The following is a 12708-nucleotide window of genomic DNA, read 5'->3' on the forward strand; positions in this document are numbered from 1 at the left end:
CTGATCTTGTGTCGTCATTCTGGTTCAGACGAGGAGGTTTGCTCTCTGTCCACAAACTTGATCTTGGTTTAAACACTACAAATGAAATTAGCACCGAGGTTCTTGCTCTGTCTTCCTCTTTTAAAGCACCAAGATTCAGCAGCCCGTTTAACTTTCAGTTTCTCTACGGCACTTAAAACAAGTCACATGGTGCACGATAACAGGCTTGCATTCCCCTCTGATATATTCGCACTATGTGTACAGTTAATCCTCACAGCTTTAAGTAGCCTACCATAGAATATTAACTGTGCGTTGTGCGTTAGTGCGTTGGTTTAAAAAACAAACAAAAACCCCCAAAAACGATTAATGCCAACACTTGATAAACAAACGCTCCCTGGTCATACGACAGACAAAGGCGGAAGTCACCCCCTGATAATAAACATTTTAAACAGTTTTACGCAGACGGAGAAGCAGAGATACTACCTTCAAAACAATAATTAATAAATAAATAAAAATAATTAGAAGCTGAAGAATTCTGAGCGAAAGTGAAAGAATTTATCTGCTCTCTGACGTCAAACAGTTGTTCGCACTGACATATCAGTGACAGACTTTAGAAGCGCAACAAGTCGCACTTAAGGGCAAAATGGGAAAAATCTACCAGGTTGTCGTTCATGGACTAAGGGGGCAGAAGATGATGTTGGACCTGTGCAACACCGAGGAGCAGTTTAAGAGCATGACCGTGAAACAGCTCAAGGAAAAATTGGCGCAGAAGCTTCCGGAGACCGCAGGTAAGACAGCAGATAATAAAACAGTGTATGTATGCTTTTATGTTGCTGATTAATTCAAAGGCATATTTACTGTAATGAGAATATTTATATAAAGTTCTAATCCTAAAGTAAAACAGTCAGCAGCTTGAAGTGAAAGTAAGGAAGTGGCGATAATAAATAATAGAAACTGACTCCAGTCAATAGAAACTGACTGGAGTAAATAGTCAAGTAAATAGTGAAGTCCAAAATGAAAGTAAGCGAGCCCAAGAACAATTAGTGAAAACTCTACATCAGAATGCTCAAGTTCATGTAATTATTTGTAGATAGAGTTTCAAGGGCAAAAATGTTAAAGCACTTAGAGAAAAAATAAATAGAAATAAAGAGGGTTCTTTTCATGGACCATGAGGGGAAACAATATTTTCTTAAATCTTATATACATTGAATCAATATGATAAATCTAGTGTGTGTGTGTGTGCAGGAGAGGAGGCTCTGCGCCTGATATTCACAGATAAAATGCTGGATGGAGACGACACCCTTCTGTCTGAATATGGAATCCAGCACATGTCTGTCCTCCACATGGTGATGAAGGTTCCTGGAGGACTGAAAGCTTGACTAAGACCATCTCCACCTGTCCTACCACTACTGCTGCTACTTTCTGTAATGCTTCATAAAACCTCTTGACACTGTTTACATGCAATGTAAATGGTTCACTTAATATGCCGTTTTACTGTTTAATGACAATGATTGTTTAATTGATCATCCTTTATTCCAAATGCAACACAAGTCTGTGTTGTTCTATGAAATAAAATTTTTTTCCAGTTACTTTCTTTGTATTTTTGATTATTTTTAATTAGTATTTAATCTTTATTTAAATGTTTTTTTCAGTTACCACAATAGTCTCACAGTAGTTTAAACAGCCATAAAATACTTAAAGCTTCTGTATTCTTGCTTTGAGTATTTTAAGGAAATTGGCAATGACAAAGGACACTTTTTGATTTTCACGTTTCCTATTTTAGCTATAGGTACATACGGAAGAGGATTAGGGCCACTGGAAAAAAAAAAAAGAATTCTGACTTTATTCTCAGAATTCTGAGGTGGGCACCTGCAGGCTTCCAGCTTCGGTGACAGCGATGTGTCCAGTTTGGCAGGTGGAGAACTAATTCACTAAATATGGTGGATATAAGTGACTTTTTGCGTGGCCGAGGGGTCCCCGAAGATGCTATTTTATTAATGGAAGAGCAGAAGGTGAGTAACAAAAAAGAGAAATAGTTTGGTGTCTCCTATTTTTACAGGAAAACAGTTACGGTACAGTTACGGTTAGCTGTTAGCATGCTTGTTAGCTTATAATGTTATATAGGAATGAACGTGTTTCACAATGTTACAGTATACTAGGTGAATTGACGTTTTAACTGTTGTTGATCGCAGGATCATCCCAGATGGGTTCGTTGCATTTTATTTTATTGTTCTACTATTTCAGAGTTTTTCAAGGCAGTTAAGCGGAGCTGTGTTACAGATGCTAGCCGCCTGCCAATATCACTGATATATTTGATGTGTACAAGTAAGTTACACTTAGTACAGCGGAGGAGAGAAGCTGTAATGAATGTTTATGCGGATATTTCACTCAGAAAAATGGGTGGCGTTCATACACAGCCACCGACACAGCCCCGGTTGTTGTTCTGACGGTGGCCGACTGACGATCCCCTCACAACATGTTAGCTAACACAAACTAATGTAGTGCATGTAACTGTGTATACGTTAGTGGTACAGTGTCGGAAGAAATGAGCAAACTGTTTATAATGTCAGAATGACATCATCTTTCTTCTATATCGTTAGCTTCATAGCATAAGTGCCTAAGTCATTGACTTAGTCAAATGACTTAGGCAATTATGCTATGAAGCTAACGATATATAAAAGTGCTGGCTGAGGAGCGCTGCCGGTTTGAACTTTGACCTCGGAGTGACGTGACGTTTGTTCGCACAACCAATAGAAGTGCAGAAAGTCGCAAATCAGGCATATTGTTCGCATAAACACAAAAATAAATAAATAAATAACGAAATAATCCCGATATTGTGCCAAAGACTGATTTACAATGTTACTTTGTGTTCTATGTGTAATACCTTTGCTTAAATGACTAAATGGACTGTGTATTTATGACTCTGCGTTATAGTCTTACATACATAAGTAACATTCATATGTACAGATAAAAATGTACAGAGCTATGTACACAAGCGTGTACACAAAAGTCTACTGCTGATCGAGCTGCTCAGTGGTCGTACAGTCTCATGCAGAGAGCGTGGAGGTGTTGTCCATGGTGGATGTTAGCTTAGACAACATCCTCTCCTCCCCAGTCTGCTCAGTGGACTTTAGCAGACCGCTAAAGCTGGCCCTCCCGACCAGTTTGTTAAGTTTCCCCCTGTCCCTCTCTGCCATTCCACCACTCCAGCAGACCACAACATAAAAGACAGCAGACGCCACCACAGTGTCGTAGAACATCCTTAGAAGACGTACTACCTACATCATAACCAATCAAGTCCCGCTTTTTTTTAAATACAGAAGAGGATTTATTATTTACTGAAAGGCTATGCCTTAGTTTGCTTCTTTCATTATTGTGTTTCGCCCTGCATAAAATAGATAGCTTTTCTGATAACTACAGTCAATACTCTCCTACTGGCATTAGCGGTGACCTAAGAGGCTTAACTGTAATATTGCTTTGCAGTGTAAATGTTGCAGAAAATGACTGTCTTTTCTTTCTTCCTGTGTGCAGATTGACTGTGACGTCATAGCGCTGATGGATGACGCAACTTTGGCAAACTACATTCCCTCGTACGGAGACCGAATTGCCGTCTTCAATTTCTGCAAAAGCAAGCAACCACTGTCAAAAAGAAAACTAGGACTTCTGCAAAAACTTCGTGAGAAAATGAAAACCAGAAAAGAAAGTCCAAAGGAGACCACTTCACATACAGATGCAGGAATAAGACAGACAAAGAAGCAAAAAGCAACACGCAATGTTGAGATAGGATGGATACATTGTGATGGAAAAATAGCCAAACAGGTGAGAGCGAAGCAGGGAGGTGGCACTAGAAAAATTCAAATGGCCACTGATGCTGGATTAAAAGATATTCTTCAGGAAGGAAAGAAACTTTTTTTTCCTAATGGCATATCTCCTAAGGGATGTGAAACAGATTTTGAGTTTGAGGTTTGGGACTTTAAACAGAACCACCTTACTGATGATACCTGCCAGTCTATTGGCAATATGTATGAGGCAGCGAGACTGACAATGTTACGCTTCTACATTGCAACAAAACCAAAAGATCCTGAAGAAGATGCCAGCGAGACATCTGAAGTGGTGTTTGTCTCAGAAAGCAGTGGCAGTGATATTAATCCATTGCAAGTGGGGGAAGTCAGGGGTAATTTTGATGAAGTCATCGCTGGTTCAGAAATTTTAGATGATCCAGAAATTACTTTTGGTCCAATTTTTGATGCTGAAGAAGATACAGAAGACACATTAGTCTATGAGGGTTTTCTTGTACCCCTCAGTCCACCTAATTCAGAGAACATAATAACAATCACCATACGTCATACTGACACTTTACATGACATGATTACTGCTTTCTCTGATGAGGAGATTTTGACCAAAACACTGAATGTGAAGCGCATACTTCCAGACAACACAGAAGAACCAGGCACTGGATCAGGAATACTAAGAGATGTACTCACATGCTTCTGGCATGAATTTTATGAGCGATGCACCCTAGGTGCAACCATTAAAGTGCCATTCATTCGCCATGATTTTCCTGCTGAAAAATGGAAGGCAGTTGGGCGAATACTCCTGAAAGGTTACCAAGAATGTCAGTATTTTCCAAATAAACTTGCAATCCCTTTTCTGGAACAAGTGCTTTTCAGTGGTGTTTACAGTGATCTTAAAGCACACTTTCTACAGTTTGTCAGCAGCCAAGAATGTGATGTTTTGATGGAAGCAGTAAAAGATTTCTCTGCAGTTGACTTGGATGATCTTGTGGAAATTCTTGACAGTTATGGCTGTAGAAAAAGAATCACTGCTGAGACTCTACCTACAATCCTTGATGAAATAGCACACAAAGAGCTTGTCCAAAAACCAATGTTTGTTATTGACTGCTGGCAGGAGATCATCGACCCCCATATCTCCCTCAGTCCGGAGGGACTGACCAAGTTATTCTCTGAACTGCAACCAACTTCAAAAAAAGTGTGCCAGCTGCTGAAATTTGCTGTGGATTTGACTCCATAACAAAAAGAAGTGAAATATCATCTCAAAAGATTCATCAGAGAGCTGGATAACATTAAACTTCAGAAATGTATGCGTTTCTGCACCGGATCTGACCTTATAGTAACAAACAGTATTTATGTGGAATTTCAAGATATGACAGAGTTTAGAAGAAGACCAGTCGGACGCACGTGTGGGAATGTTCTGCAGCTAGCTAACAGCTATGAAAACTTCCCAGATTTTCGTTCTGAATTTAATGCAGTTCTTGAAAGTAATGTCTGGGTGATGGACATTGTTTAGACTCTCACAGCAATGCGCTACATTTGAACTGCTCATGCACACTAGAGCATAACTGTAAAGAGATGTTAGGAGTATGTATTTTTATGTATTTTGAACTTATACAGTATACTTTTTTTAATTAGAGAGAAGTTTCTCATCTCTGTTAGAAGTCTAGTTTTGGCTAATATTTCATTTTCTTTTATCATTTTGAGTTTTACATAATACAGTCACAAAACAAAACGAACAGGTACACTGTTTACTACCATATCCAGAGCTGTCTTCACCAAATCCAAGCTTTCCAGCTGTAAGACAGAAACCTTCAGCAAAAGCATGAAGAAAGATTACTTAAGATCTATAAACTATAATTAAACTGCTCTTAAACGTTCTTTAATGCACCATGTGTGGTGTGAGAGCTCAGCACAGTCAAATACTTTTGTAAGTAATTAGTAGAAAGACTAATTCATTCAGATGGTATTTTCTTATTAGGTCAGGGCTAAAACTGAACATAGTTATAACGTAAAAGTAATGCTGTTATGCGACACTGTATTGTAAAAGGAATAAGTACAATTTTATACTTTAGCATTTGTCATGTCTGAAAACATTTTGCTTTACAGTATATGCAATTTTTAGTTAAGGTAGGTTAAGGTATCAAAGTTTGGCATTTGTTGTTGATTACAAAGGTTCCATATAAAGTTGGTGAAAATATTTTTTAAAATTCCAGTATTTTCTTAATGTCATATTGTTTCTAAGCATACCTGTTATTCATCCATCAAATTGATTCAAGCTGCTTAAAGGATTCAGTCTGTTTTGAAGATGGTTATTGATTACTGAGATCATAAATAAACACTGTACACTTCAGTGCAGTGGTCAAGTACTGTGATTATTCAGGCATCCTTTTGTAATGCCAAATTGTCATGTTCTCAGATATAGTATTAATCTTAACACCTGAAAAAATGTCTTGTTACTGCCAGAAATTATGCATTTTTATTTGTATGCATATATGTTCTCAGTCATTCACACTTGTTTTTATTTCTATACCATAGATGACACTGAAGGAATATGTGATACCACAATAGCCAGTGTTCATGGTCTTTACAGTAAGTCACTGATGTATACTGATGCATAACAAGACTGTATGAGATCTATAAGTTTGTTTTAAAAGTTGAGTCATTCTTGTTACAGGGCAGCTTATACGGTTATGAGTTTTAGCCATGTTATTGGCGTTGGCAAGAACAGGTTTCTTGTAAACTTTTTCCAATAAAATGTTACTGTACAAAGTACATTTGTATTGTTGTTTTGAATATGTTCATCAAACTCCATATCTATTTGAACATGCCAGAATTCAAGAGACTGCCACACATGAGCTCAGTAACATGGAAGAATACCATTTATTTTTAATTTCAAATATTTCATAAAGATACACAAATATAAATGTAAAACATGTTGCACTTAATGGGACAATAACTTGGTTCCACTTGCAGGAACTGTTTTGTTGCATTGTTGCTGGGATACTACAAATAAAAGTCAAAATATTTTTGGTATGTTTCTTATAATTTTAGGATTCATATCATGAAGGAGCCTTGTATACAACAGCTAACACTGAATCAGTATAGCAATGATTCATGGTCATTTTACATGAAAACCAGCTAAAATATCTTACAACTAACAGAAGTGAAATACATTAATAATTAAGTGATGGATCTTCATATGGGTAAATGATTATAATAGCTTTGCTTTAATATAATTGCACTAAAAGCTCCCCAAAAGGCATAACGACTTTAAATATTAACAATGATACGTTTATAGAAACATGCTGTTGTCAAGACCTAGAATTGTTAATGCTACTATGGTTTGCTGAAACATACCACAGATAACCCGGGCACTTAGCATATCATATGCTGGTGCCTGGGTTTCCAGCCATGAATATTAAGAGTAAAGGTTGATACAGAAAATAATGAGCAGGGAGCTGGTCAGTTTATATTTTATATACTATGCACATGTCTGGCAACAAAACACAGAAATTTATATTGCAATTTACTGGTAGGCAGGTTTACACCACTTATGATTCAATCAAAAATATAACATTTGTAAATGCAGTTTAATGTATGGCCTTTTAAAAGGATTGACATGTGTTTCATAACTGATTGATAGTATCACAATATTCAGCTTTTTCAAGTAATATATAAACATTTCTGTTTAATGGTAGTGTGAATGTAGAAAAACATTTTTCATTTAATGCAGTGCAGAAATACCTGCATAAAAGGTACCTGTAAGACATGGCACCTACTATCAAATCACGTTATCAAGATAAAGAGAAATATTTTGTATTTATTTGTACATTTACACACTGAAGTTCCTTAAATACTTTGCAGTATTTCTTCTCTTAACCTAATGTACAGATCCGCAGCACCAAGTGGATCTCCTGGGGCATCCCATTCATTTTCTACCATAAACAGACAACACAGTTCAAAGACTGTTTCATCACAGGGGTGTTGACCTTTTGGGCTACACTCTTCCATACACAAAGTGATATCCTCCATAGAAATAGGCTTCAGTCTATCCTCAGCACTGTGCAGCTCTGGAAACGAGTACATTACTACTGGTCGACCCGATGCTGCACTACCACTTGGCCGGATTTTGTGCGAGTTCCATGTGTTCACAACTTCATCAAGTTCATCCTACATGAAAAACAACACAATATAAGTACCGGTATATGAAACAGACCATGTACCAGTAGATTTAGCCAAAGTTGAGGCTTATTAACTCATTAATCAACAGACATAGAAACTGACCTCTAATTAATGTAAAACCAAGCAGCAACAACAAAAGAGCACTTTCACTAAACAGCACATGGACACAGAATGGTGCTGCATGATTCTGCTGTTGAATAGATAGCCCAACACTTTATACTCAGTGTGCAATGATTCTACAATATATTTTCAATAGAGAATTAACCAAATGATAGGATTGCTTTCTGAAACCGTGCCCAAAGGACCACTAGGTAACAGACTCCATAGTAATTTAAACCATGTGGCAATAAAAAAAAAAAAAAATGCTCCATGCACCTGCGCTGAGAAAGGTGCAGTTACTTCCACTGATAACATGAATACAATTCCATCAAAGTATTAAAATGGAATCCCAAAAAGTTGATTCTGTTCATCTGGATGTAGCGTTTTCAGTGTGAGAAATGTTCTGTCAAAAAACATTCCTTACCTGGCTGATTGAGCATGCATCAAGACATATTAAAATGGAAATAAAATTCATATTTAATTTAAAGAAAAAAAATGTTCTAACCATATTTATATTTTCTATTTATGCAGCTAAGACATTACATAGCATGAGCACATGCTTTTACCTGAATAAGATTGAGAAAGCAGAATTGGATAAGACTTTTGTCCAAAAAATCCCCTGTGAAGTGGCCATCATCCTGAAAAGTTTGAAATAAGTTCATCCAAAATTGTGGACTCTGTTTGCGTAGGGTAGCCCACCATCCTTCTATACGTTGGTTGGCCGTACTTCTTCCGTAAAGGAAACTTTTCTCACCTGCAAAACTGTCTGTGTGGTTTCTCCGTAAAAACATCTGCATTTGTTCGACACAACCATTTTCGGTACCTCGGTCAGCACGTAACCTTTCTGGACATCCGCTGATGCATGAAACTGTTTTCAGAAAATAACTTGCAATCAATTTAGGGTCACTGTTTGTAGTATAAGCCTCCATCCATAAAACATAGCGGCTAAAACCATCTCTGCAGGACCTGTACACCTCCAGGACATTGCGGCGTGCAGCTCGGATCTCAGCTGACCCTTCTCACCCTGGACACAGTCTGTTTGACCTGCTCCCCTCAGGCAGGAGGCTCCGGTCCATTCGCACCAGAACCTCTCGCCATAAGAAAAGTTTCTTCCCCTCTGCTGTTGGACACATGAACAATAACCATATGACTGTTCCCACCACTAACACATGACCCTACGCTGTGTTCACTGCATCATTCCATGTTTGGCACTGATCACCACCTGCACTCATGTATATATCTTTCTACGTAGCACTCTTAATTCTTATTCTCATGTATATATCTCATGTATAGCTCATGCACATATCTTTCTACATAGCACTTTTAATTCTTATCCCTACTTTTATTTTTTCATGTCTATTTAAGTGCTATTTATGACACTATGTTTGCACTGAAGCACCGCAGCAATTTCCTAATGTTGTAAACCTGCTCAACATTTGGCAATAAACCCCTTTCTGATTCTGATTCTGATTCTATGCAGCCACTGATAGCAATACCATATGGTTTCAACTTGTCATAGCCATCCATGTGCCAGAGAGCATTTGGCCCTCTGCAGCTGTACTGTCGTCTTCTCAACCGTCGAGCTCGTCTCAGTTCCACACCTTGAGGGTCAAGCAATTTGATTATGCATCTTACAGTATCTTGTGACACCACAAATCCATGTTGAATTGCAAGTAGATGTAGCCAACGATAACCTTGCATCTGTCCATTTGTCATGATCTCTTGTTGGACAAAGGCTAGCACTTCCTCCAAGTTTGATTGATTCTTCCTTCTAAAAAGCCCAAGTCTTTTACAAATTCTCTTTAGAGTTCGAACACTTATAATTGTCTGATGACTATGTGCTAAAATTGAAAGTATTTCTTTGTTACTGAAAGAAAGTCTGAAATCCAGTCTTATTAAGTCATCCAAATCTGACATGTCAGCCACTGTTTCTCTCACTTTGAGAGGTGAACTTTTTGCAGAAGTCCTAGTTTTCTTTTTGACAGTGGTTGCTTGCTTTTGCAGAAATTGAAGACGGCAATTCGGTCTCCGTACGAGGGAATGTAGTTTGCCAAAGTTGCGTCATCCATCAGCGCTATGACGTCACAGTCAATCTGCACACAGGAAGAAAGAAAAGACAGTCATTTTCTGCAACATTTACACTGCAAAGCAATATTACAGTTAAGCCTCTTAGGTCACCGCTAATGCCAGTAGGAGAGTATTGACTGTAGTTATCAGAAAAGCTATCTATTTTATGCAGGGTGAAACACAATAATGAAAGAAGCAAACTAAGGCATAGCCTTTCAGTAAATAATAAATCCTCTTCTGTATTTAAAAAAAAGCGGGACTTGATTGGTTATGATGTAGGTAGTACGTCTTCTAAGGATGTTCTACGACACTGTGGTGGCGTCTGCTGTCTTTTATGTTGTGGTCTGCTGGAGTGGTGGAATGGCAGAGAGGGACAGGGGGAAACTTAACAAACTGGTCGGGAGGGCCAGCTTTAGCGGTCTGCTAAAGTCCACTGAGCAGACTGGGGAGGAGAGGATGTTGTCTAAGTTAACATCCACCATGGACAACACCTCCACGCTCTCTGCATGAGACTGTACGACCACTGAGCAGCTCGATCAGCAGTAGACTTTTGTGTACACGCTTGTGTACATAGCTCTGTACATTTTTATCTGTACATATGAATGTTACTTATGTATGTAAGACTATAACGCAGAGTCATAAATACACAGTCCATTTAGTCATTTAAGCAAAGGTATTACACATAGAACACAAAGTAACATTGTAAATCAGTCTTTGGCACAATATCGGGATTATTTCGTTATTTATTTATTTATTTTTGTGTTTATGCGAACAATATGCCTGATTTGCGACTTTCTGCACTTCTATCGGTTGTGCGAACAAACGTCACGTCACTCCGAGGTCAAAGTTCAACCCGGCAGCGCTCCTCAGCCAGCACTTTTATATAGGAGAAAGATGATGTCATTCTGACATTATAAACAGTTTGCTCATTTCTTCCGACACTGTACCACTAACGTATACACAATTACATGCACTACATTAGTTTGTGTTAGCTAACATGTTGTGAGGGGATCGTCAGTCGGCCACCGTCAGAACAACAACCGGGGCTGTGTCGGTGGCTGTGTATGAACGCCACCCATTTTTCTGAGTGAAATATCCGCATAAACATTCATTACAGCTTCTCTCCTCCGCTGTACTAAGTGTAACTTACTTGTACACATCAAATATATCAGTGATATTGGCAGGCGGCTAGCATCTGTAACACAGCTCCGCTTAACTGCCTTGAAAAACTCTGAAATAGTAGAACAATAAAATAAAATGCAACGAACCCATCTGGGATGATCCTGCGATCAACAACAGTTAAAACGTCAATTCACCTAGTATACTGTAACATTGTGAAACACGTTCATTCCTATATAACATTATAAGCTAACAAGCATGCTAACAGCTAACCGTAACTGTACCGTAACTGTTTTCCTGTAAAAATAGGAGACACCAAACTATTTCTCTTTTTTGTTACTCACCTTCTGCTCTTCCATTAATAAAATAGCATCTTCGGGGACCCCTCGGCCACGCAAAAAGTCACTTATATCCACCATATTTAGTGAATTAGTTCTCCACCTGCCAAACTGGACACATCGCTGTCACCGAAGCTGGAAGCCTGCAGGTGCCCACCTCAGAATTCTGAGATTAAAGTCAGAATTCTGACTTTAATCTCAGAATTCTGAGAATAAAGTCAGAATTCTGAGAAAAAAGTCAGAATTCTGAGAATAAAGTCAGAATTCTGAGAAAAAAGTCAGAATTCTGAGAAAAAAGTCAGAATTCTGAGAATAAAGTCAGAATTCTTTTTTTTTTTTTCCAGTGGCCCTAATCCTCTTCCGTATGTACCTATAGCTAAAATAGGAAACGTGAAAATCAAAAAGTGTCCTTTGTCATTGCCAATTTCCTTAAAATACTCAAAGCAAGAATACAGAAGCTTTAAGTATTTTATGGCTGTTTAAACTACTGTGAGACTATTGTGGTAACTGAAAAAAACATTTAAATAAAGATTAAATACTAATTAAAAATAATCAAAAATACAAAGAAAGTAACTGGAAAAAAATTTTATTTCATAGAACAACACAGACTTGTGTTGCATTTGGAATAAAGGATGATCAATTAAACAATCATTGTCATTAAACAGTAAAACGGCATATTAAGTGAACCATTTACATTGCATGTAAACAGTGTCAAGAGGTTTTATGAAGCATTACAGAAAGTAGCAGCAGTAGTGGTAGGACAGGTGGAGATGGTCTTAGTCAAGCTTTCAGTCCTCCAGGAACCTTCATCACCATGTGGAGGACAGACATGTGCTGGATTCCATATTCAGACAGAAGGGTGTCGTCTCCATCCAGCATTTTATCTGTGAATATCAGGCGCAGAGCCTCCTCTCCTGCACACACACACACACTAGATTTATCATATTGATTCAATGTATATAAGATTTAAGAAAATATTGTTTCCCCTCATGGTCCATGAAAAGAACCCTCTTTATTTCTATTTATTTTTTCTCTAAGTGCTTTAACATTTTTGCCCTTGAAACTCTATCTACAAATAATTACATGAACTTGAGCATTCTGATGTAGAGTTTTCACTAATTGTTCTTGGG

General features: G+C 38.0%; 1 protein-coding gene and 1 long non-coding RNA gene across 5 annotated transcripts; one reads left to right on the forward strand and one right to left on the reverse strand.

The window, feature by feature from the left end:
• The first annotated feature begins 1857 nt into the window (after nucleotides 1-1857).
• LOC146580145 (uncharacterized) lies at nucleotides 1858-5016 on the forward strand. The gene is made up of 2 exons (XM_085266732.1): nucleotides 1858-1991; nucleotides 3511-5016. Exons 1-2 carry the CDS (start codon nucleotides 1917-1919, stop codon nucleotides 5008-5010), a joined length of 1575 nt encoding a protein of 524 aa, XP_085122858.1. The 5' UTR covers nucleotides 1858-1916; the 3' UTR covers nucleotides 5011-5016.
• A 1614-nt stretch (nucleotides 5017-6630) lies between these two features.
• On the reverse strand, nucleotides 6631-11718 carry LOC146580146 (uncharacterized). Of its 4 annotated transcripts, XR_014891225.1 has the most exons (4): nucleotides 11585-11718; nucleotides 8809-10147; nucleotides 8621-8692; nucleotides 6631-7943 (listed from the first exon to the last, which is right to left on the reverse strand). It is a non-coding gene; the product is annotated as an uncharacterized LOC146580146 (long non-coding RNA). The 4 variants fall into 4 exon arrangements; XR_014891224.1 differs by having other exon boundaries at nucleotides 6631-8692; XR_014891223.1 differs by having other exon boundaries at nucleotides 8621-10147.
• Nucleotides 11719-12708: the final 990 nt, after the last annotated feature.

The sequence above is a fragment of the Mchenga conophoros genome, linkage group LG3 (genome assembly GCF_057382185.1).
Source record: "Mchenga conophoros isolate Kocher_MC1m ecotype Shallow Benthic linkage group LG3, M_conophoros_male_GT1.1, whole genome shotgun sequence".
NCBI classification, from domain to species: Eukaryota; Metazoa; Chordata; class Actinopteri; order Cichliformes; family Cichlidae; genus Mchenga; species Mchenga conophoros.

Bases quoted from the DNA above. Each gene is read 5' to 3' on its own strand.
- LOC146580145 (XM_085266732.1), top strand. From the start codon at position 1,917: ATGGTGGATATAAGTGACTTTTTGCGTGGCCGAGGGGTCCCCGAAGAT. The intron at 1,992-3,510 runs GTGAGTAACAAA...TCCTGTGTGCAG, and splicing joins TATTAATGGAAGAGCAGAAG to ATTGACTGTGACGTCATAGC.